General features: G+C 54.0%; 1 protein-coding gene across 1 annotated transcript; it reads left to right on the top strand.

Moving 5' to 3' along the window:
- The first annotated feature begins 2327 nt into the window (after positions 1–2327).
- On the top strand, positions 2328–19405 carry LOC135892556 (zonadhesin-like). Its single transcript, XM_065420357.1, has 11 exons — positions 2328–6524; positions 6603–7196; positions 8233–8809; positions 10251–10840; positions 12376–12943; positions 13324–13925; positions 14488–15061; positions 17032–17231; positions 17732–18112; positions 18759–19047; positions 19395–19405. The coding sequence occupies exons 1-11, from the start codon at positions 2328–2330 to the stop codon at positions 19403–19405; spliced, it is 8583 nt and encodes a 2860-aa protein (XP_065276429.1).
- The last annotated feature ends 4751 nt before the right edge of the window (positions 19406–24156 follow it).

Here is a 24156-nt window from a genome sequence, read left to right as displayed (position 1 = left end):
AAACAAAAGCACTCATAGTCAGAGACACCCAAATTCATGGTCAGCTATTCACATTCCCTTCCTTTCCTGTGAATCTGTTACTTTATCTATCATAGAATATCAGGGTTAGAAGGGACCTCAGGAGGTTATCTAGTCCAACCCCCTAGAAAGGTCATCATGTCCAGCCCCCTGCCTTCACTAGGCAGGACCAAGTACTGATTTTGCCCTAGATCCCTAAGTGGCCCCCTCAATAATTGAACTTACAACCCTGGGTTTAGCAAGCTAATGCTCAAACCACTGAGCTATCCATCCCCTATCCTTATTAACAACACTGAATCTGTGCAGCTGTTTTGTCTGCTCTACTTAGACAAAGGCCAAATTATTCCTGACTCCATGGTGTTCTCACTTCCAAGTAATGGTGGCTCAATACACATCCGCATTATGTCAAGTCCAATTCTCTCATAACATGGGGCCCTGCCATATTTCACAGGCTTTCGGAACATCATTTTCAGCACAGATATGTAATTCCTTAAACATGATCCATACGTACATTTCGCAACAACTAAGATGACCAGTGGTTTTTGGGGTCTTGGCAGAGACCTCACATGCCACCTTTTGGTAAACTCAATATGCATACCTCTAACTGTGAAACTTTAGGGTCCCCCACCAGCTGGAATCAAGAAGTTCCTGGATCACAGCCCCCACAATTCCTAGTGGGAGGCTGTTCCACAGCCTCTCTCCTTTAGTGGTTAAAATTTCCAGCCATGGCCAGTTTCTCCACACTGGTTTTTGTGCCAATGTTCTCCTTCAGTTTCATAGATCTTCCCCCTCCCAGACATTTACCCCCTTGATGTATTACATATTGGAGTTAAGGCTGCATTTTAGTCATGGGTATTTTTAGTACAAATCATGGACAGGTCACGGGCAGTAAACAAAAATTCACAACCCATGACCTGTCCATGACTTTTACTATATACCCCTAAATAAAACTTGGGCCAGGGGGCCTCGGGTGCTGGGCAGGGGTGGCCCGGGACCCCCGCTGGTGCTGGGGGGAGGCAGGCGGCAGCACGTGACCCGGGACCCCCACTGGTGCTGGTGGGGGACGGGCAGTGGCACACAACCCAGGACCCCCACAGGTGCTGGGAGGAGAGGGGGCTCAGGGCTGGGGCAGGGTGTTGGGGTGGGGGCAATGCTTACCTGAGGGGGAGAACTTCCTGGCTCCCACTGATGTCCCTGATGCTCCTCGGGGGAGGGGAAGCCAGGGGGGTTCTGCATGCTGCTCCCACCACAAGCGCCAGTTCCGTAGCTCCCATTAGCCGGGAACCGCAGCCAATGGGAGCTGCGGGGGCAGCACTTGCGGGCGTGGGCAGTGCGCAAAGTCCTCTGGCTCCTCCGCCTAGGAGCTGCAGGGACATGCCGGTGGGAGCCGGGGAGCTTCTTCCCCCCCCCCCCCCAGGTAAGTGCTGCCTTGCACCCCAACACCCTGCCCCAGCCCTGAGCCCCCTCCCACACCCAAACTGCTGTTGCTGCTGGCCCAGAGGTTGCCCGGCTCAGGCAGCCCCTTAGCCAGCCAGAAGTCACAGAGGTCACGGAAAGTCACGAAATCCATGACTTGCGTGCATGGGCGGTGGGTGAACCAGTGGCTTGGGGAGGCTAGCCCCCGGCCTAGCCCACCCCTTCCCACCTGAGGCCCCGTCTCTCCCTCCTCCTTCCCCCCCAAGCCCAGACACACCCCCTGCAGCCCCGAGCCCTGGATCACCGGACAGGCAGGTGGCCCCCAGCCCCGGAATGCTGGGCGGGCATGCACCTCCCCCAACCCCAAAGCACCGGGCCGGCGGCCCACCCCCCCAGCCTCAGAGCACCAGACACCGCGCAGCCCCCAGCCGCGGAGCACTGGGCAGGCGGGTGGCATGTGTCCCCCCCCCCCCCCCCAGCCCTGGAACACTGGGCGACGCAGCCCCTGGGCCAGGGGCCCTCCCAGCACTGGGCAGTCCCAGCTACTCCAAGTCCCAGCCGCCCAAGTCCCAGCCCCAGCAGGCTTCCCTTCCTGGAAGAGGAGCAGCCTGCCTGGGCTGGGGCCAACAAACAGCAAGAAGGGCCACGCGGGGGTGTTTGTGGAGGCACAGCCTTCCCCTGCTTATTAGATGTGCCACCCATGCTCCCATGACCTCCGTGACGCAGGCTTAATTAGAGTCAAATAATGGGGACAGATGCAGGCTGCCTATGTGCAATGCCATAGATGACTGGCCCAGGTGGGTACCTGTGCCGTCCTGTCTCACACTGCTGTTTGCAGAAACCAGCTTCGTTTCCAGCTCCCGCTAGATACCACCCAAGTGGCAGGTCTTGCCATGAGCATGAGTGATTCTTCCACGGTGGCCTTTTCAATGAATTGTGTGTATTTTTCTTCCTCAGCTGCTAGTCCCGAGCATCCCAAGCACCCAGATCCCTGCAGTGGGGTGCAGTGCCGAAGGGGGCACCAGTGCATCGACAAGAATGGAGAGCCAGATTGCATCCCTGACTTTCGAACCTGCAACTCAGTGTACTGCAAAGAAGGGACTACTTGCAATATTGTACACGGCTGGCCCAGGTGCGTCCCCAGCCCGCCGTCCTGCGATCACATCAAATGCAAAAAGGGGACTGTGTGCAAACTTCAGAATGGCTGGCCCAGCTGTGTCCCTGTGCCATCCTGCCAGAACACCCATTGCAAGGATGGGACCTTTTGCCAGATGGCAGACAGTGGGCCCAAGTGCATCCCTGTACCATCCTGCCAGAACACCCATTGCAAGGAGGGGACAGTGTGCAATATCATAGATGGCTGGCCTAAATGTGTTCCCGTGCCATCCTGCCAGAACACCCACTGCAAAAAAGGGACCATGTGCCAGGTCATAGACGGCTGGCCCAAGTGCATCCCTGTGCCGACCTGCCAGAATACCCACTGCAAGGAGGGGACCATGTGCCAGGTCATAGATGGCTGGCCCAAGTGTGTCCCTGTGCCATCCTGCCAGAACACTCACTGCAAAAAGGGAACTGTGTGCCAGGTCGTAGATGGCTGGCCCAAGTGCATCCCTGTGCCATCCTGCCAGAATACCCACTGCAAAAAGGGAACTGTGTGCCAGGTCATAGACGGCTGGCCCAAGTGTGTCCCTGTGCCATCCTGCCAGAACACCCACTGCAAGGAGGGGACCATGTGCCAGGTCATAGACGGCTGGCCCAAGTGCATCCCTGTGCCATCCTGCCAGAACACCCACTGCAAAAAGGGCACAGTGTGCAAAGATATAGATGGCTGGCCCAAGTGCGTCCCTGTGCCATCCTGCCATAACACCCATTGCAAAAAGGGCACAGTGTGCAAAGATAAAGATGGCTGGCCCAAGTGCGTCCCTGTGCCATCCTGCCAGAACACCCATTGCAAAAAGGGCACAGTGTGCAAAGATATAGATGGCTGGCCCAAGTGCGTCCCTGTGCCATCCTGCCAGAACACCCACTGCAAAAAGGGAACTGTATGCCACATGATATATGGCTGGCCCAAGTGCATCCCTGTCCCATCCTGCCATGACACACTCTGCAAAGAGGGCACCGTGTGCCAGGTCATAGATGGCTGGCCCAAGTGTGTCCCTGTGCCATCCTGCCATAACACTCATTGCAAAAAGGGTACCATGTGCCAAATCATAAATGGCTGGCCCAAGTGCATCCCTGTGCCATCCTGTCAGAACACCCACTGCAAAAAGGGGACCGTGTGCCAGGTCGTAGATGGCTGGCCCAAGTGTATCCCTGTGCCATCCTGCCATAACACCCACTGCAAAAAGGGCACAGTGTGCAAAGATATAGATGGCTGGCCCAAGTGCGTCCCTGTGCCATCCTGCCAGAACACCCAGTGCGAAAAGGGGACTTTTTGCAGCATAGTAGATGGCTCGCCTAGGTGTGTCCCCATGCCATCCTGCCATAACACCCATTGCAAAAAGGGCACAGTGTGCAAAGATACAGATGGCTGGCCCAAGTGCGTCCCTGTGCCATCCTGCCATAATACCCATTGCAAAAAGGGCACAGTGTGCAAAGATACAGATGGCTGGCCCAAGTGCGTCCCTGTGCCATCCTGCCATAATACCCATTGCAAAAAGGGCACAGTGTGCAAAGATATAGATGGCTGGCCCAAGTGCGTCCCTGTGCCGTCCTGCCATAACACCCATTGCAAAAAGGGCACAGTGTGCAAAGATACAGATGGCTGGCCCAAGTGCGTCCCTGTGCCATCCTGCCAGAACACCCACTGCAAAAAGGGCACAGTTTGCAAAGATATAGATGGCTGGCCCAAGTGCGTCCCTGTGCCATCCTGCCATAACACCCACTGCAAAAAGGGCACAGTTTGCAAAGATATAGATGGCTGGCCCAAGTGCGTCCCTGTGCCATCCTGCCATAACACCCACTGCAAAAAGGGCACAGTTTGCAAAGATATAGATGGCTGGCCCAAGTGCGTCCCTGTGCCATCCTGCCAGAACACCCACTGCAAAAAGGGCACAGTGTGCAAAGATATAGATGGCTGGCCCAAGTGCGTCCCTGTGCCATCCTGCCATAACACCCACTGCAAAAAGGGCACAGTTTGCAAAGATATAGATGGCTGGCCCAAGTGCGTCCCTGTGCCATCCTGCCATAACACCCACTGCAAAAAGGGCACAGTTTGCAAAGATATAGATGGCTGGCCCAAGTGCATCCCTGTGCCATCCTGCCATAACACCCATTGCAAAAAGGGCACAGTGTGCAAAGATAAAGATGGCTGGCCCAAGTGCATCCCTGTGCCATCCTGCCATAACACCCACTGCAAAAAGGGCACAGTGTGCAAAGATATAGATGGCTGGCCCAAGTGCGTCCCTGTGCCATCCTGCCATAACACCCATTGCAAAAAGGGCACAGTGTGCAAAGATACAGATGGCTGGCCCAGGTGTGTCCCTGTGCCATCCTGCCAGAGCACCCACTGCAAAAAGGGGACTTTTTGCAGCATAGTAGATGGCTCACCTAGGTGTGTCCCCATGCCATCCTGCCAGAATACCCAATGCAAAAAGGGCACTGTGTGCCAAATGATCGACGGCTGGCCCAAGTGCGTCCCTGTGCCATCCTGCCAGAACACCCACTGCAAAAAAGGGACTTTTTGCAGCATAGTAGATGGCTGGCCCAGGTGTGTCCCTGTGCCATCTTGCCAGAACATCCAGTGCAAAAAGGGAACCATGTGCCAGGTGGTAGACGGCTGGCCCAAGTGTATCCCTGTGCCATCCTGCCAAAACACCCACTGCAAAAAGGGCACAGTGTGCAAAGATACAGATGGCTGGCCCAGGTGTGTCCCTGTGCCATCGTGCCAGAACACCCAGTGCGAAAAGGGGACTTTTTGCAGCATAGTAGATGGCTCGCCTAGGTGTGTCCCTGTGCCGTCCTGCCAGAACACACAGTGCAAAAAGGGGACTGTGTGCAAGGTTGAAGATGGTTGGCCAAAATGTGTCTCTGTACCATCCTGCCAGAATACCCATTGCAAAGAGGGGACCCTCTGCCAGGAGGAAGGTGGCTGGCCCAAGTGTGTCCCTGTGCCATCCTGCCAGAACACCCGCTGCAAAGAGGGGACTGTGTGCAAGCTTGACGATGGTTGGCCCAAGTGTGTCCACATCCCACCATCCTGCAAAGAAATCCAGTGCAAAGAAGGAACAGCGTGCAAGATGGTAAACGGCTGGCCCAACTGCCTCCCTGTGCCGTCCTGTCAGAACACCCATTGTAAAGAGGGCATGGTGTGTGAGATGCTTCAAGGCTGGCCCATGTGTGTCTCCTCCCCGCCTTCATCATGTGCTGCCTTTTTGTGCCAAGAAGGGACCATGTGCGAGATGGGGAAGGATGGCCCCAGGTGTGTTCCCGTGCCACCATCCTGCCTGAATTTCCAGTGCCCACCGGGGACTGTGTGCGAGATCGTTCACGGCTGGCCCAGTTGTGTCCCAGTGCCATCCTGCCACCACTTCAAGTGCAAACAGGGCACTGTGTGCAAACTGGTGAATGGCCAGCCAGAGTGTGTGCACACCCCACCAGCCTGCGAGGGAGTACATTGCAAGGAAGGTACTGTGTGTAAGGCCATCGATGGCTGGCCCAAGTGTATGCGATTTTTCAGAGCTGCCCCATTGTCTCCGCCGTCTTGTGCTGAAACTGCCTGCAAACCGGGCACCGTGTGCCAGATGGTGGATGGCTGGCCCAAGTGCATGCCAAAGAAACCTTCCTGTGACGGCATCCGTTGCAAACCAGGTACCATGTGCCGGATGCTGGACGGTTGGCCCAAGTGCGTGCAAAAGAAACCCTCCTGTGAGAACATCCGTTGCAAACCAGATACTTTGTGTCAGATGGTAGATGGTTGGCCCCAGTGCGTGCCGAGGAAACCCTCCTGTGATGGCATCCGTTGCAAACCGGGTACCGTGTGCCGGATGGTGGGCGGCTGGCCCAAGTGCGTGCCAAAGAAACCCTCCTGTGACAGTGTGCATTGCAAACCAGGCACCATGTGCCAGATGGTGGACGGCTGGCCTCTGTGTGTGCCAAAGAAGCTCTCCTGCGACAGCATCCGTTGCAAACCAGGTACTGTGTGCCATATTGTGAACGGCTGGCCGCAGTGTGTGCCAAAGAAACCCTCCTGTGAAACCATCCTCTGCAAACCGGATACCTTGTGTCAGATGGTGGACGGTTGGCCCCAGTGCGTGCCAAGGAAACCCTCCTGTGCCAGCATCCATTGCAAACCAGGTACCGTGTGCCAGATGGTGAATGGATGGCCCAAGTGCGTGCCAAAAAAACCCTCCTGTGATGGTGTGTATTGCAAACCAGGCACTTTGTGCCAGGTGGTGAACGGCTGGCCCAAGTGCGTGCCAACCCACAAGTCCTGCGACACTGTCCAGTGCAGCAAAGGGATGGTGTGTGAGGTGGCAGGTGGTTGGCCCCAGTGCGTCCCGGCATTGCGCTCCCAGCCCATCTGCTGGGCCTCAGGCCACCCCCACTACCACACCTTTGACGGGCACAGCTACGACTTCCACGGCACCTGCAGCTACACTGTGGTCAAGACCTGCAGCCATAAGCCCAAGCTCCCTGCCTTCCACATCATCGCCAAGAGCCAGAAGCGCAGCAACACACGGGTCTCCTTCGTCAGCCAGGTCACCGTCAAGGCCTACCACTACAACATCACCATGGTCAAATACGAGTATGGGCTCGCCAGGGTAAGGAACTCAGTGCAACCCACAGCCATGCCATTGGGGTCAATGGGGCTAAGTCACTTCTCACTCACCCGGTGTAAATCCGGAGTGACTCCACTGGAGCTAATGGAGTTACACCTTTGTGTGTGAGTGGAGAATCAGGTTCCACTGACTATAATAGAGTGGATCAGATCAGGGCCGGCTCCAGCATTTCTGCCGTCCCAAGCAAAAAAAAAAAAAAAAAAGCCGCCATCGGTGGAGGCAGTTCAGCGGCAGGTCCTTCACTCCCTCTAGGAGCGAGGGACCTGCCGCCCCCGAATTGCCACAGGTGCCGCCCCTCTCCCTTGGCCGCCCCAAGCACCTGCTTGTTAAGCTGGTGCCTGGAGCCAGCCCTGGATCAGATGCATCCAGTGGCCACCCTTTTTTGCTGGGCACTGCCCAGACAGCAGGATGCAGTCTCTGCCCCTCCTGAGATCAGGGCCCCGTTGTGCCAGGCACTGCCCAGACTCGCAGCAAGAGACACTCCCTGCCCCCAAGACCTCACAAGCTGAACAGGAATGGGAGGCCGTTGCAGCGCTAGCATACAAGGTAGGAGATCTTGGTTTACAATTCCCTGCTGTGCCACAGATTCTCTGTTTGATCCTTGTATTCTGTGGATAATGGCCCTGCTCTCCCTCCCAGGGGTTGTGAAGTTAGATCCGTTAATGCTTGCGAGGGGCCTAGATGCTCCAGTGGAGGAGGATCTGGCACTGGGAGATTATGGCTGAGTTCTGCCGGGTAGGCTGCCTGGTTCCCAAGGGAAATTGGCATCCAGATCCCTTGTAAAGGGTGGTGGGAAAAAATCCCACCCTAGTACAAGGGACAGAGCCAGGAATCAACACTGCTGAGGCCTAGCCCAGCTCCCAAGCCAATGCTGAGGGAAAGCCCTAGTGGCACAGGTGGGACTTGAACTCAGGTTTCCAAAGACCCCAGCCAAGTCCTTAGCCACAAGGCTACTCTTCCCCTCAGCCTGGTGTTTGGCATTTAGCCTGATGGAGGCTGTTCCCTTAACCCTCCCCAGGTGAATGGCCAGCGGACCCGCCTGCCTGTCTCCCTGCACGACGGGAAGCTCTGGCTCCACCAACGGGGAGGCCAGCTGGTCGTGGAGGCCGAGTTCGGCCTGAAGGTCTATTACGACTGGAACTACTATCTGGTGGTCAAAGTCACCAAGGCCTTCCTGGGCCGGCTGTGTGGCCTGTGTGGCAACTACAATGGGGACCCCAGTGATGACTTCCTCACCCCCTCGGGGCACCCAGCCGCCAATGCCATGGAGTTTGGCAAGAGCTGGAAGGTGGAGGATGGTGACAGACAGTGCCGGCATGGCTGCAAGGGGAAGTGCGGGGGCTGCTCGCCGGAGTTGGTGAGGCACTATCGCAGAGAGGCCTACTGTGGTCTGATCACCAAGACAGCCCAAAATGGCCCCTTCCGGCGTTGCCATGCCTTGATCAACCCCAAAGCCTTCCTGGATGACTGCGTGGCCGACCTCTGCACCTACGATGGCTACAAGCAGATCCTGTGCCGGGCGCTCAAGACTTACGCGGACGCCTGCCAGCGGGAGGGCGCAGTGGTGAAAGACTGGAGGAAGCAGGCTGGCTGCCGTGAGTAATGAGAGGAGATGGGGCCATGCAGGGCCAGTGCAACCATTTAGGCGACCTAGGCGGTTGCCTAAGGCGCTAGGATTTGGGGGGCGCCATTTTCTTCAGCAGTGACCACGGCGGCCGGATCTTCGGCCGCCCTGGTCGCCGCCGGCATTTAGGCGGAGGGAGCTGGGGCAGTGGAGCGCGGGGAGGGCCGCCTGCAGCAAGGGGGGGGGGGGGCGGCACGCAGGGGAACTCCCCGCCCCAGCTCACCCCTGCCCCGCCTCCTCCCCGAGCACACCATGGCTGCTTCACTTCTCCCGCCCCCCAGGCTTGCGGCGCCTAAGCTGATTGGCGCCGCAAGCCTGGGAGGCGGGAGAAATGAAGCAGCGACGGCGTGCTCGGGGAGGAGGCGCCTAAGCTGATTGGCGCCGCAAGCCTGGGAGGCGGGAGAAGTGAAGCAGTGACGGCGTGCTCGGGGAGGAGGCGGGGCAGGGGTGAGCTAGGGCGGGGGGGGGGGGTGCCTCAGGGTGGGGGGGGTGGGGAGCTGCCGCAGGGGGGGCGCCTCAGGGCGGAGGGGGGAGCTGCCGCAGGGGAGGGCGCCTCAGGGCGGGGGCTCGGGGACAGGGGGGGCACAAGGTGGAAGTTTCGCCTAGGGCGCGAAACATCCTTCCACCGGCCCTGGGGCCATGGGCAGCCATATCATTGAGTGCTGGGAGTGTGGGGAAGGGCTGAGGACATGGGTGTTCTGTCCAATGGGTGCATTTTGTTGGCTTTCCACCAGCATGGGGCTCTGGGTCCCAATATGATGGAATGTGGTGTTAATGTCTGGATGGAAGGATAGGTATAGGTCCTGTAGAAGGGTGGATAGACAGAGTAGATGCATATATGGACAGACACATCTATTAGATGGATGGGTGGATACCATGGATGGATGGAGAGGTGAACACATAGATAGAGACAAATGGAAGATACCTGGATAGACTGGATGATAGATACCGCAGATGGATGGAGAGATGGAGACAGATGGAAGATGGATGGATAGATATTGCAGAAGGGCGGTTAGATGTATGCTGTGGATGGAGATGGACTGTAACTGGTTGGATGGATGAATATACTGTCTGCAGTGTGCATGTGTAATAACTACCACCTCCCGCAGGATGTGTTGCATCTGGTGTGTGTGTGTGTGTGTGTGTGTGTGTGTGTGTGTGTGTGTGTGTGTGTGTGTGTGTGTGTGCCCGCACCCACTGCTGGATGGAATCAGATTTGAACAGCTGTGTGTCATACCCCCCATACTGCAGTCAACAGAGAGCGATTCCACTTTAGCACAGGAGGCCCAGGCCTGTGTTTGCACAGCAGAAGGAGACCCCGGGGCACCCGTATAATGCAGCAGAGACTCCAGTGGCCATGGCTTTGTTAGGGAGCAGTAACCACTGACACTGGTGTCCTGTCCCTTTGACAGCTCTGCCCTGCCCAGAGAACAGCCAGTACCAGCTCTGTGGCTCCGCCTGCCCTTCCACGTGTAACGACTTTGCATCCCTGGACAAGTGCCGCTTGCCCTGCATGGAGACCTGCCAGTGCAAGCAGGGCTACATGCTGGACGGGGGTCAGTGCATCCCCAAGGGGCGCTGCGGCTGCATCCACAAGGGGCGTCTCTACGCCCCCGGAGAGCATTTCTGGGGGGATAAGACATGCCGGCAGAAGTGCCAGTGCAACCTGCACAGCAGGAAGGTCACCTGCCAGATCTCCCGGTGCCAGGAGGGTGAGGAGTGCCGGGTGGCCAACGGCATCCGGAGCTGCTACCCCACCCGCTACGGAACCTGCTCCGCCCTGGGGGAGTCGCACTACATCACCTTCGACGGGCTGCACTACGACTTCCGCGGCACTTGTGTCTACCTCCTGGCTGGCTTGTGCCACAAGAACTCCAAGCTGGTGAAGTTCCAGGTCCTGGTGCAGTACCAGAGGAAGGGCAGCAAGAATGGCTCTGGCACCAAGGTGGTAGAGATCCAGGTCTACGGAGTGAAGCTTGTCATTATCCACGGAAAGGTCCGGGTAAGTGTGCAGTCACTGCAGGGTAAGTCAGCAGTCATTGCAGGGCAAGTGCACAGTCGCTGCATGCAGCTGCACAGATGCAGGCACCTTCTTTTGACATCAAGGAGTACTACCCAGTAAAGAGTGAGTAAATACAGAATAAAGAATGAGTAAAGAGAAACTACTGAGTAAGGAATGAGTAAGGCGTTATTAGCGAGTAGCTAATAAGTATTGAATAAGTAGTGGGTAAGGAATATGTAATGAGTAGCTACTAAATAAGGAACAGGTGTTGAGTAAGGAGTGAGCAAGTGAATAAATAAGGATCAAGAAATGAATTTACTACTGAGCAACTAGTGGGGAATGAGTAAGTCATGAATAATGAATGAGTAAATAGCAAGTAAATACTGAGAAAGAATGAGTAAGTACTGAATAAGGAGAAAGGAAGTAGTAACTACAGAGTAAGAGGTGAGTAACTACAAAGTAAGGCATAAACATTGATGAAGGCATAACTTCTTAGTAAGTAGTGAATACTGAGTAAGGAAAGCATAAGGCACAAATACTGAGTAAGGAGCAAGGAAGTTATAACTTCTTAGTAGGTAATGAGTAACTACTGAGTAAGGAGTGAGTAATCAACAAACAGCTCAGTAATGTAATTTTCTAACAGCGCATTGTTCAACAGAATTATTTTAATAGTGTTGATTTTGAAACAAACTTGTGTTGTTAAGATAAGGAAGTGTGGTTTACTACTTCTCATAACACAAGAACTATGGGTCACCAAATGAAATTAATAGGCAGCAGGTTTAAAACAAATAAAAGGAAGTATTTCTTCACACAACACCCAGTCAATCTGTGGAACTCCTTGCCAGAGAATGTTGTGAAGACCAAGACCATAACAGGGTTCAAAAAAGAACTAGATAAATTCATGGAGGATAGGTCCATCAATGGCTATCAGCCAGGATGGGCAGGGATGGTGTCCCTAGCCTCTGTTTGCCAGAAGCTGGGAATGAGCGATAGGGGATGGATCACTTGATGATTACCTGTTCTGTTCATTCCCTCTGGGACACCTGGCACTGGCCACTGTCAGAAGACAGGATTCTGGGCTAGATGGACCTTTGGTCTGACCCAGTAGGGCCGTTCTTATGTTCTTATGTCCTTGTTTGAACATGAATTGTTAATTTCATGAGCATTCATGCCCGCCATACAATTTCCATACCCAGATGTGGCCCTCAGGCCAAAAGTTTGCCCACCCCTTAGTTACTAAGGGGTAAGGAATAAGTAGGTAGTGAGTAGGGAATGAGTAACTCCTGAGTAAGGAATGAATCATGAGTAATTAATAAAAACTACTGACTAAATACTTAGGACTCTGGATTAGGCTCTGTGAGTCAAAGATGTACAAGATGTTCCAGTCTTGATCCTGTCCCCACTGAGCGGGATCTGTACTCACCTAGACACCGATGGGTGTTTTCTCCTGGGCTAAAGACGTTTCCATGGCCAGAGATCAATTTTAATCCTGCAGTATTCTCTCTCCCCTCATATCCCACTGCTACCCTCCACAGCTGAACGGCCTGCAGATCAACCTCCCCTACAATATCGACTATGACAAGATCTCGGCCTACCACCGGGGCTGGGACATAGTAGTGAAGACGGCCTTTGGCCTAACAGTGACCTTTGATGGCCAGAACCACATCCGGGTGAAGGTGCCAGCCACCTATGGCCGCTCAGTGTGTGGCCTGTGTGGCAATTTTGATGGGGAAGATGCCAATGACATGACCATGAGCAACCTGCTGCCGGCGCCCACCCCATCGGACTTTGGGAGGAGCTGGAAGGTCCGGGACATCCCAGGCTGCATGGAGATGGAGAAGGAAGACTGCATGGACATAGCGAGGGTGGAGAAGCAGCATAGAAAGGGCAAGAAAGAGTGCGGGCTCCTCCTGGCCAGGGATGGCCCATTCAAGAAGTGCCACAACAAGGTGAACCCAGAGGGGTACTTCAAAGACTGCATCTTCGACCGCTGTTCCCACAAGGACAACCAGACTGTGGTCTGCCACATCCTCGCCTGCTACGCTGCAGCCTGCCAAGCAGATGGTATCAAGGTCTATGAGTGGAGGACCAATAAATTCTGCCGTGAGTGTGCCCACTGCATGGTGTGTCATCTCTTCCCCCACCCCTGGGGCTCGTGCTTTTAGATCCAAGGGTCCCAGGTTTGATTCCCACTGGGCACTCTGTATAAATACATTCCCACGGACAAGCCAGCTGGTGACACTTCCACGGTCCCAGCCGTCCAGGGATGGGGTGGGATCCAAGGGGCAGGTCCTCTCTCCAGTCTCTGGTTGGGTGGGAGAGGGGCAGGGACATGTGGGAGGAGGGGATGGGTTGTTGGGGGATGGAAAAGAGGGGAAGAGGGTTTGGGAGCATAGAGGAGATGGGGAGAGGATCACGGGAATAGGGGTCAGGGTCAGCACTAGGAAGCTGGGACATCCACATCCCTCTGATGTTCCTCGTAGGGCCACCCTGCCCCCAGAACAGCCACTACGAGATGTGCTCCAGCAGCTGTCCGGCCACCTGCCGCAGTCTCTACGTCCCGACCCGCTGTCCCAGCAAGTGCCGGGAGGGCTGCGTGTGCGACGAAGGCTTTGTGCTGAGCGGTGATCAGTGCGTCCCCCTCTCCCAGTGCGGCTGCGTCCACCGGGGCTTCTACTACAAGCCGGGCGAGACCTTCTACCCCAACGGCTTCTGCAAGCAGAAGTGTTCATGCCAGGCCGGAGGGATCGTGGAATGCCACCATTTCTCCTGCGGCCCCAACGAGGAGTGCCGGGTAGTGGACGGCATACAGAAGTGCCACCCAGTGGTGCCCAGGACTGGCACATGCCATGCCGCCGGTGACCCCCACTACCTGACCTTCGACGGCTTCCCCTTCGATTTTCAAGGCAACTGCACCTACGTCCTTGCCAAGAGCTGTGTCCGAAAGGGCTACCTGCCCTCCTTTGCCATCCACGTGAAGAATGAACGGCTGGGCAGGAGCAAGGCTGCTGTCACCAACACTGTGTCCATCATCGTCTACAGACGCACATTCACATTAGTGCGGAACAGGAACGGCGTTGTCCTGGTAAGAGCGCACACAGGGCTCTTGGGGAGCCTCTGTCTCTGATTGGCTGCCAAAGGTGGCAGGGCATGGGGGAAAGGCGGGATGGGGAAGAGGGGTGGAGGGATGCAGGAGGGTGATAGATGGAAGGATAAGGGGATGCAGAGAGAGAAGGGTGGAGAGATAGATACTAGACTGGTGAATAGGTGGATTAATGGGTGGATAAAGAGATGCATAAATGGATATTAGTGGATGAATCGATACAGCTCATTGGGTGGGTGGATACTGGTGGATGGAAGGAAGGGAGTGTGTGTGGATGGATGGATAAGGTGAGTGGGTGAATTGGTGGCAAGATGGATAAGGTGGATGGGTGGACGGACGAGGGGGATGGGATGGAGAAGGTAGATGGCTGGACAGCCAAGGGGGGTGTGAATGGACGGAAAAGATGGATGGATGGATGGACAAGGGGAATGGGAATGGGATGGATGGAAGGATATGTAAGGGGGCCTATCATAGGCAGTAGCTGCCTTACACAGTAAATGCCACAGTTCCTATTAAACCCACTCTCTCCCCTCCCCTGCCCCAGGTGGACGGCATCTCCTACTACCTTCCCTTCCAGCTGGAGAGTGGCTTGGTGCGTGTTTACTACCATGGTGCCAATGTGGTGTTGCACACCAAATTTGGCCTGCACATCTCCTTTGACCTGAACTACTATTTGGCCATCACTGTGCCCAAGAGCTACCGTAGCCAGACCTGCGGCCTGTGTGGCAACTACAATGGCAAACCACACGACGATCTCCTGCGGCCCAACGGCCACCTGGCCCGAGACCTGCGGGACTTGGGTGTCTCCTGGAGGGTGAAAGTCCCCGGGGCGGTGTGTGACCATGGCTGTGCCAGCCTGGTCTGCCCCGCCTGCCAGGAGTCCCGGAAGGCGAGCTACGTCCACAACAACTACTGCGGCATCATCCGGGCACCCTATGGACCCTTCAGTGCCTGCTACTCCACCCTCAACCCCACCGTCTTCTTCAACAACTGCGTGCACGACTTGTGTAAAGCTGGGGGGAACCGGCAGCTGATGTGCAGGTCCATCCACAGCTACGTCACTGCCTGCCAGGCCGCTGGTGTCAAGATCAAGCCCTGGAGGACCAAGAAGTTCTGCCGTAAGTGTTGCCCATGGCTGAAACCCAATCCATCCCTCCTCGATATCCCTCTGCTTGTGTCACAGACTCACAGGTCGTGCCCACTCTTGGCCCCGTACGGTCCCTCGGGGAAACCCCCTTCATTGCAATGCCCTTTTCGGGGGTCCACTCTCTCTCGGGGGTTAAGCCCCTCCACCTCCTGGAACCGCACCTCTCTGAGCCATAGCACGCCTGTTTCTTGCCATTGGCCCCCTCAGGAAGCCCACTCGCTCTGGACCCCCGGGGCCTCCACTCCCAGAGGGAATAATGCAACCCTGTTCTCTAGACCGGAGCGACTCTCAGCCAGCGTAAAACAGGAGGGTTTATTGAGTGTCTGAACACAGCACAGGAAACTCTCAGGGCCCTCAGGCCTGGCCTCCCTCAGCACAGTACATCTAAGTCTCTCCTGCATCCAAGTAGGCTCTGCCTGCTCTCTTTCCAGTCCAGCTAGGCATTGGATATCACCAGCCCCAACAGCTCCTCCCCGTCCTTTGTCTTCTGTCCAGGTAAACAGGTCGTTGGGTCCCTCTCTCTTCAGTTCTTTGTTCCCCTCTGGCTGGAACTGGTTGGTCAGGTCACCGGGGTCCTCTCTCCTCAGCCCTTTGTCCTCCCACTGGCCTGAACTGGCTGACTGCCAAGCTGGGGTGGGCCTCTTAGTCACCAGGTCACCAGTTGTTAGGGTTTCCCATCTCCAGGCCATTGTCTGGGGGTCCCGGCTGATAGGCGAGGTCACACCTGGTCCTCTGCAACAACAAACTCTCTCCCACCACCTTGTTAAACATGCAGCACTCAGGGAAACTGAGGTGCACGCACACTAGTCATGTAAAACACGACAAAAATTCCCAACTTCGTCACAGCTTGTCTCTGCGTCCCTCCATCCACTTCTTTCTTGGTCCATCCATTCACAGCATCCACCTCTCTTCAGAATCTATTTCTCTCTCCTTCCACTCCATCCACAGCATTCATCTACTTACAATATCTATATCTATACCCAACTGTCCATCCGTCCTTCCTCAGTATCCTTCCCTCCACATTCATCCATCCATCTGTTTGAAATCTCTCTCTCAGTCCCTCCATCCCTGCTCAGGATCTATCTCTCCACAGATCCTTCCATACAGTATTTATCCACCCATCCGTTCACAGTATCTATTCCACCATCCATGATATCTCTCTCCTCATACTTGTATGCGTTTGCAGTATACATCCAGCTAGCCACCCACAATAGCTTTCTTTCCATCTATCCACCAATTCATCCATCTATCCCTTTATTTGCAATATCTCTGTCCATCCAACCATCCATCCACAGTAGCTGTCCACCCATCCATACCTCCATCCATCCATCTGCAGTCTCTAACTATCCATCCATCTATCCACAGTATCTGTCCATCCATTCATCCCTCCATCCATCCGTCAGCAGTATCTGCTGCATCCACGCATCCATCCATCCACAGTATCTCCATCCATACATCAGCAGAATCTCTGTCCATCCATCCACCCATCCCTTCTTCCATCCATCCTAGTATGTCTGTCTGTCCATCTATCCGTCAATCTACAGTATCTCTGTCATTCCTTCATCAGCAGTATCTCTGTTTAGCTATCCATCCCTTCATCCATCCATGAGCAGTATCTCTATCCATCCATTCATCCCTTCCTCCATCCATCCATCAGCATCTCTGTCCATCCATTCATCCCTTCCTCATCCATCTAGCAGTATCCCCATCCATCCATCTGCAATATCTCCACTGCTCCTTTCCTCCATCCATCCATCCTCAGTATCTCCGTCCATCCCCTCCTCCATCCTTCCATCCATCAGCAGTATCTGTCCATTCATCCACCCATTCATCCAAGAGTAGCAGAAAGAGGACACTCTTATAAAACCCCTTCTCCCTCCATTCCCTCCCCATCCCTCCTCTATGCACTAACCCTCTCCATTCCCCTCTCTTCCCCTCTAGCCATGAACTGCCCAGCCAACAGCCATTACAAACTCTGTGCCAACCCCTGCTCCAGCGGCTGCAAAGGAGTGGCCAACATCACCAAGTGCCCCAAGATCTGCGCTGAAGGGTGCCAGTGCAACAAAGGCTATTTCTGGGCCGGCAATGAGTGCGTCTCCATTCGGCACTGCCACTGCTTCCGCAAGGGCAGGTACTACAAGGTGAGCCCTCGCCCGACAGGGCCAGCCCAGCGCGGTAGGCATCTGGAGGCAGAGAAGGACCAAATGAGAATCCACGGCTGCCCCACACAGAGCTGGGGAACCAGGGGTTCAGCACAGGACTGATGTGTGAGAGGGGAACAGAGAAAGATAGGGGGCTGTGGGGAGATGGATAGATGGATGGAGGGGTGTGAATGGGGATGGATAGCTCAAAATACCCTAACGTTGGAATCCTTCAGTCTGAAGCTGCTGTTATGAAATCAGAAAGGAAGTAACATTTCATTCTGGATATTCCCAGAGCTGGGGTTAGAACCCAGGAGTCTTGACTCCCAGCCCCCCTGGTCTAACCCACTAGACCCCACTCCCCTCCCAGAACCCAGGACTCCTTGCTCCCAGCCCCCTCTCCCCCGCTCTAAGCACCAGCCCCCACCCACCTCCCAGAGCTGGAGATAGAACCCCGGAGTCTGCTCTCTGTCCAACCATGTGTCTGTCTCTCCTGGCAGCCAGGTGAGAGGGTGCTCACGGCACGGTGCCGGCAGCGGTGCAGATGCATCCCAAGAGGTGGGGTGGTGTGCCAGTCATTCCAGTGCCCGGCAGGGGAACTCTGCGAGCTGAGCCAAGGCCGATGGGGCTGCGTGAGACGGGATGGGAACTGCACCGTCACCCGAGGCGACGTCTTCACCTCTTACGATGGGGTCTCAGGGAAGGTGCCCCTGGATGGCACCTATGAGATCTCCTCGCTCATCGACACCAGGGCCCCCAGCTGGTTCCGGGTGGTGGTAGAGTTCCAGACCTGCAAAAAGTGCCATGCACCCAGAGTCACGGCCATCACCGTCTACTTTCACAAGCTCACCATCCTGGTCAACCGCAACGGCAGAGTCTTGGTAAGGGGGAATGCTGGGGAGGTGCCACTGGGGGCCTGTCAGTCTGTCTGCCTATTGCTCCTACAGTGTCTGTCCATCCATCTGCCATATCACCTACATTGTCCATCCATCCATCCGTCAATAGCATCTAACCATCCATTGTATCTCCCATCACCATCCATCCATCCATGCCATGTACAATGTCCATCCATCCATTGCACTTATAGCATCTGTCCATCCATCTAACCATCTGTTGTATCTCCCATCACCGTCCATGCCACCTACAATGTCCAGCCACCCTTCCATCCATCCATAGCACCTATTGTCCATCCATCCATAACACTTATAGCATCTGTCTATCCATCTAACCATCCGTCTGTCTATTGTACCTGGAGTATCCATCCAACCATCCATCCCTAGCACTTACAGTGTCCGTCCATCCATCCATCCATCTACAATGTCTATCCATCCATCCAACTCTTGCACTTATCGTGTCCATGCCATCTGCAATGTCTGTCCATCCATCCCTCCATCCCTGGCACTTACAGTGTCTGTCTCTGTTCCCACCCGACGCAGACCCTCTATCCTCAGTCTGAGGTGTTTCTCTATCCCCTCTCTTTGTCTGTCTGGCATCTCTGGCAGTGACCTCTCCATTTGTATGTTCCAGGTGAATGGGCACCCTGTGCGGCTCCCAGCCAGGCCCTCCAGAGCTGTGTCAGTGAGCCGGGCAGGGAATGTGGTGACCGTGGCCCAGGGCTCGGCACTGCGGGTTCTCTTCAGCACCAGTGGGGACGTGACGGTGAGAATTAATGGGAAGCTTGCCAGGAAGGTGAAAGCCGCCTGCGGGAACTACAACGGGAACAGTGCCGACGACCTGCGCCTGCCCGATGGGACAGTCCTGGACAACATCGGCGAGGTCCTCAGCTACTGGAGATTCTCCGAGAACCCCCAGGATGGTACGTGGGGCAGAGCAGAACCAAGAGCCTGTGTCCAAAGGAGCTAAGGGGCCAGTGTCCCAGATTGGTATCCCCTGCCCCAGATCAGATCAATGGGCCCATCTAACCTGGTATCCCGCCTCCACCCTGCCATCCATGGGCCCATCTACCCTCGTATTGTTCCCCCAACCCCCATCGCCACCCCAGATCAGCTCAATGGGCCTAGTATCCCCCCACCATGGCCCCACTTCAGACCATGGGCCCAACTAGCCCTGTATTTTTGGAATAGCAGAATTTTGACTCTCAAACAAAGAGGAAGTTAAGTGGTTGCTTTATTTAACCTCTCCCCCACCCTTTTTTTTTTTTAGATTACGACTGAGATACGAATTTCTGAAGCCCTCTAAGGAGTCAGGTCGCCCTCTGGAAATCCACCAGGCTCTGAGACACAACGGATCCCAGCTTAGCACAAGCACTAAATTCCCTTCCCTAGGTCCCTGTGCAGAGCAGCTGACTTTGTGGATTGCTTGCAATGCAGAGATGCTGTTGAAACGCTAGGGCGGTGGATGTCCTCAGCTGCTGTCAATCAGCGTAGACCCAGCAATGGATTTCCACCAGCTGAAGATCTTAGTCTAGATTGCAAATTAATGCCTGATTTCAAAACTCTCCGTGTTTTTTACTAATATTACCAAGCCCCTTTTTGTCTCAAAGTGTTATGCAAATTATTTATGTTGAGGTCGCTGTACCTGCCACTGAGATGCAGCCACCTCTGGGGAGGCAGCTGGCGAACAGCCGCACAGCGACGCTTCACAGGGATGGTTAGCCCAGCACTGAGATGCAGCCACCTCTGGGGTGGGGCAGCTGGGAACAGCCGCACGGGGATGGCTCGCCCAGCGCTGAGATGCAGCCTCCTCTGGGGTGGGGCAGCTGAGAACAGCCGCACGGGGATGGCTTGCCCAGCGCTGAGATGCAGCCTCCTCTGGGGTGGGGTGCAACAGGTGTTTAACACACAGATGCACAGCAACACTTTGGGACAGTAAGTGAAGGAGAATCCTGAATTCAACTGAAAGCGCTCTAAGAATCTATGAATCAATAAATGCTTCTGGCAAAGGCTTTGGATTTGCTTCTGTGTCGTTATTTTTCTCCCACCTACATCTTAGTTAGTTAGCCATTTCTCTTTGCATGTGGCTAAATAGCCAAACAGTCTCCTTCTGAGCCCCCGCTGCCCTGCTCTCTGCAGCCTGGAGCCCCCTCCTCAGCCCCCGTCCTGCTCTCTGAATAGATAAATAGAGAGAGAGGGAGAGAAAGAGAGAGCAGCGGATGGAACAATAGGTAGATGCACCAAAGGGTCCAGACTACCCGCCGAATCGGCGGGTAGTAATCAATCTATCGGGGATCGATATATCGCGTCTCATCTAGACGCAATATATCGATCCCCGAACGCGCTCCCGTCGACTCCGGAACTCCACCAGGGCGAGTGGCGGTAGCAGAGTCGACGGGGAAGCCGCGGCCGTCAATCCCGCGCTGTGAGGACCCGAGGTAAGTCGAAATAAGATACGTCGACTTCAGCTACGCTATTCCCGTAGCTGAAGTTGCGTATCTTACATCGATGACCCCCCCCAGTGTAGACCAGCCCAAAGGATGGAGCAATGGATGGACTGGTGAAAAGCAATATCACACTGAACCCTGGGCATCGTAGAAGGAAATTCAGGGAAATGCATTGAATAAGGAGGGAAAGCTTGTGCAGATTCATAGGGTCACAAAGTCCGAGGCCAGAAGGGAGCATTGTGACCATCTAGTCTGACCTCCTGGATAACACAGGCCAGAGACCTGCCCCACAATAATCCCGTGAGCAGATCTGTTCGCAAAGCATCCAACCGGGAGTTTAAAAGTTTAGTATAGTGAGCAGAGTTTTTTAAATAACTCCTCACTGTATTGGACCTAGGTGCTGATTGGGAGCCAGAGAACTGCAATGCAATGAAGGGGGCTGTGTGATTTCTTTTTTCAGATTCTCAATAACCAGTGTGGGGGATCAGGAGCACAGTCTGTGACTGGTTGGGGAGTTTAATTTCAGTGTGACCCACCAGTCTTGGGAGAATCTGCTCTCCTTTTTGCAGTCTGCCCTGTCATTGACGTTTTCAGTGAGGGCTGCCCCAGGCACATCAGGGCACAAGCAGGTATAGCCATGGCCTGCGATAGTAAATACATGTCCTAAAGGGAGCAGTGATTGAAAACCTCCCTTATAGTGATGGACTCAACGCGCTCACTCTAGTTAGCTTAACAAAGAGAAGGCTAAGGGGTGATTCGATTGCAGTACCTACATGGGGAACAAATATTTAATAGTGGGCTTTTCAGTCTAACATGATCCAATGGCTGGAAGTTGAAGCTCAACAAATAAAGACTGAAACTAAGGTGGAAATTTGTAACGGTGAGAGTAATTAGCCATTGGAACAATTTCCCAAGGGTGGTGGTGGATTCGCCATCAGTGACAATTTTTAACTCGATAGGTGATGTTTCTGAAAGACCTGCTCTAGGGGTTATCTGGGAGCAGTTCTCTGGCCTGTGCTGTACAAGAGGTCGGCCTAGATGATCACAGTGGACCCTTCTGACCATGGACTCTATGAATCTGTGACGGGAACGATGTGACTGCTGAACTCTTCGAGGCTGAGGAGCAGAAAGATGAAGGGTGAAGCCACAGAACCCCTTGAAACGTTGGAGCACAGCGAGGAATTTAGAAAAGATCATAGACTCTTAGAAGATTGAGGTTGGAAGAGACCATGTTGACTGGAATTAACAATCACTCCCATTCCAAGGCAGCACTGGGTTGGTTTAGACTAAAATATGTCAAGTTGATTAACAAAAGGACATCGGTTCAGTGACACTGAGGAAACACAAATGAAGGTGGAGATGGTCACAAGAAAATAAAGCAGTCAAGCAACATCTGTTCTTTATCTCTCTGTGTTCTCCTCCAGAGAGTGATATCATTCATGGTCACCTGGTTGAAATAAGGGAATTTTATTAAGGGGACATTCAGAGGTGGCCGTTCCTGCTGCTGTTTGCCTGTGGCTGAAAAGAAATCATCCCCGCTGTTAGCCACGCGGTGGGGGGAGGGGTGAAGCGATCATCCCAGAGAAATGGGTGTGAGGCGGGGTTTAGTTGGGTTTGTGCTGCACGTTAACCCGAAAACCGCATCCCCTCCTTTTAAATGGCCAACCCAACGGGTGCTTGGTATGGGAAATAAGGGTGCTGCTGTTTGAAACCATTCCCACATGTTATGAAGGTTAAAGAAGCCAAAAAACTGTGGTTTACCATGGCTGCCTGCAAGCAGAATTCCTTTGCCCAGCCCTGCGTGTGTGATCTCTCACACCAAACCAGCAGGCCCTCAATATAAGAGGCAAAATGCGACCTTGTACCGAAAGCACATGTGCTATGTAATGTTAACAGCTTGTAAAAAGCAACAAAGAGTCCTGTGGCACCTTATAGACTAACAGAAGTATTGGAGCATAAGCTTTCGTGGGTGAATACCCACTTCATCAGACGTCTGAAACAAAGGGTCCCCACTATATGCTAAAGCTATATAAGGCAGGGAGTAACGTCATCTGTGGTTCTTCACTCCCCACACAAGAAGACTCCTGGAAACACCTGAGGAACAAAGACTGAAGTGGGGGAAGTGCTGGACCCAGGCTAAAGGGATTTCTGCCTGTGTATGAAACACCCAGGGATTCCAATCTGCAAAGCAAGTGTAGCTTGTGCCTTAAGAATCTACAAATGTGCCTGTACCATCAGTTAGGGTGAGAATCTGCTTTTCACATCCAATCTATGTAATATATTAAGCTTAGTTTGCATTTTTTGTTTATTTGCAACGTAATCTGCTTGGATCTGTTTGCTATCACTTAAAATTTATCGTTTGTAGTTAATAAACTTGTTTTTGTTTTAATCTAAACCAGTGAGCTTTGACTGGAGTGCTTGGGTAAAATCTCTGCATGGTTACCACAAGTGTGCATTGTTCTCTTCACATTGAGGGAGAGGCGGACCGGGTATTAAACCAGGGCAGGACGGCACTGCTCTGGGGTCCCAGGCTGGGAATCTGGTGGTTAGAGAACCTATGTGGGAGAAAAACGAGTTCTCACTCTCTGGGGTTAAAGCAACAAGCCAGGGGCAGTTTATTTTCGAGCAACTGCAGTTAGTCGGGAGAGTACATACGGGCAGAGTTTCCCCTCCCAAAGTAGGTCTCTAAAGATAAACAATTAGAGCAAGCTTTTATACCTTTTTCACATACAAGAATAAGCAACAAGCCATTTTGTTATACATACTTATCTCTGATATCTCACCTTTCTCATTATTTTTCTGCTACAGTCTCCATTCCATTCTTATCTAACACAAGGTCAAAGCAGTAACTCTTACAGTCTGTTCCCATCCGCTTCTCCGCCTAGGCCTTGCTTTCAAATCTCGTTATTAGAGCCAGTGTCAGCCTGACTTCTTAGCCTGACTCTTATTCTATTTCTAGAGACTAAGATTTCTATATTCACATCCCTTTCTCCACTTCCACACCTGCATGTCACTGCAGCTGGGTGTGTCCCTACCTGTGTGAATGCTGGTGAAAGTGCAGGCCAGAGAGGGCTTTGCAGCTTGGCACAGCAGCACAGTGCGAGAGAGAGCCCAGGCTGGTGGATCAGAGGTTCAGTGGTACCCCAGTTCCAGGTGGCACCCCGGGGGGAACCTGTCACACACCCTCCACAGGAAGCAGGCTGGGTGTGACCAGCTGGAGGACAACGGACTGGGGAGGGGCCAGGTGAGGTTGTTAAGTGTGGGCTGCCAGCTGGAGGCAGGAGAAGTTCTGGACCCTCAGCCAAACCTGCTACCCAACGGCCCACAGAACAACTGGCCCCACTGCTCACTCTGGGATTATCCCACCCCTGACCCCTCCTCTTAACCACCTATCCCAGCTAGAAATGCGCTTGGTTTGTCTTTCCAGGGAGGAGAAGGAAGCGTCTGCCCCAGAACCTGGGGGGAGGTGAATCCTGCAGAATCCCGATGCGAAAGCAAAGGAGCTTCCTACAAACAAAGAAACCTGGTCACCTGTTGGGGGGTGAAACAAGGAAATAACCCCAAACCCACACCTGGGGCTCCCCG

This window comes from Emys orbicularis, chromosome 20, assembly GCF_028017835.1.
Source record: "Emys orbicularis isolate rEmyOrb1 chromosome 20, rEmyOrb1.hap1, whole genome shotgun sequence".
Classification (NCBI taxonomy): Eukaryota; Metazoa; Chordata; order Testudines; family Emydidae; genus Emys; species Emys orbicularis.
Note: the sequence above shows the minus strand (reverse complement) of the source record. Positions and strands in the feature narration are given on the sequence as shown.

Bases quoted from the DNA above. Each gene is read 5' to 3' on its own strand.
- LOC135892556 (XM_065420357.1), top strand. From the start codon at position 2,328: ATGAGCATGAGTGATTCTTCCACGGTGGCCTTTTCAATGAATTGTGTG. The intron at 10,841-12,375 runs GTAAGTGTGCAG...TACCCTCCACAG, and splicing joins TTATCCACGGAAAGGTCCGG to CTGAACGGCCTGCAGATCAA. The intron at 18,113-18,758 runs GTAAGGGGGAAT...TGTATGTTCCAG, and splicing joins ACCGCAACGGCAGAGTCTTG to GTGAATGGGCACCCTGTGCG.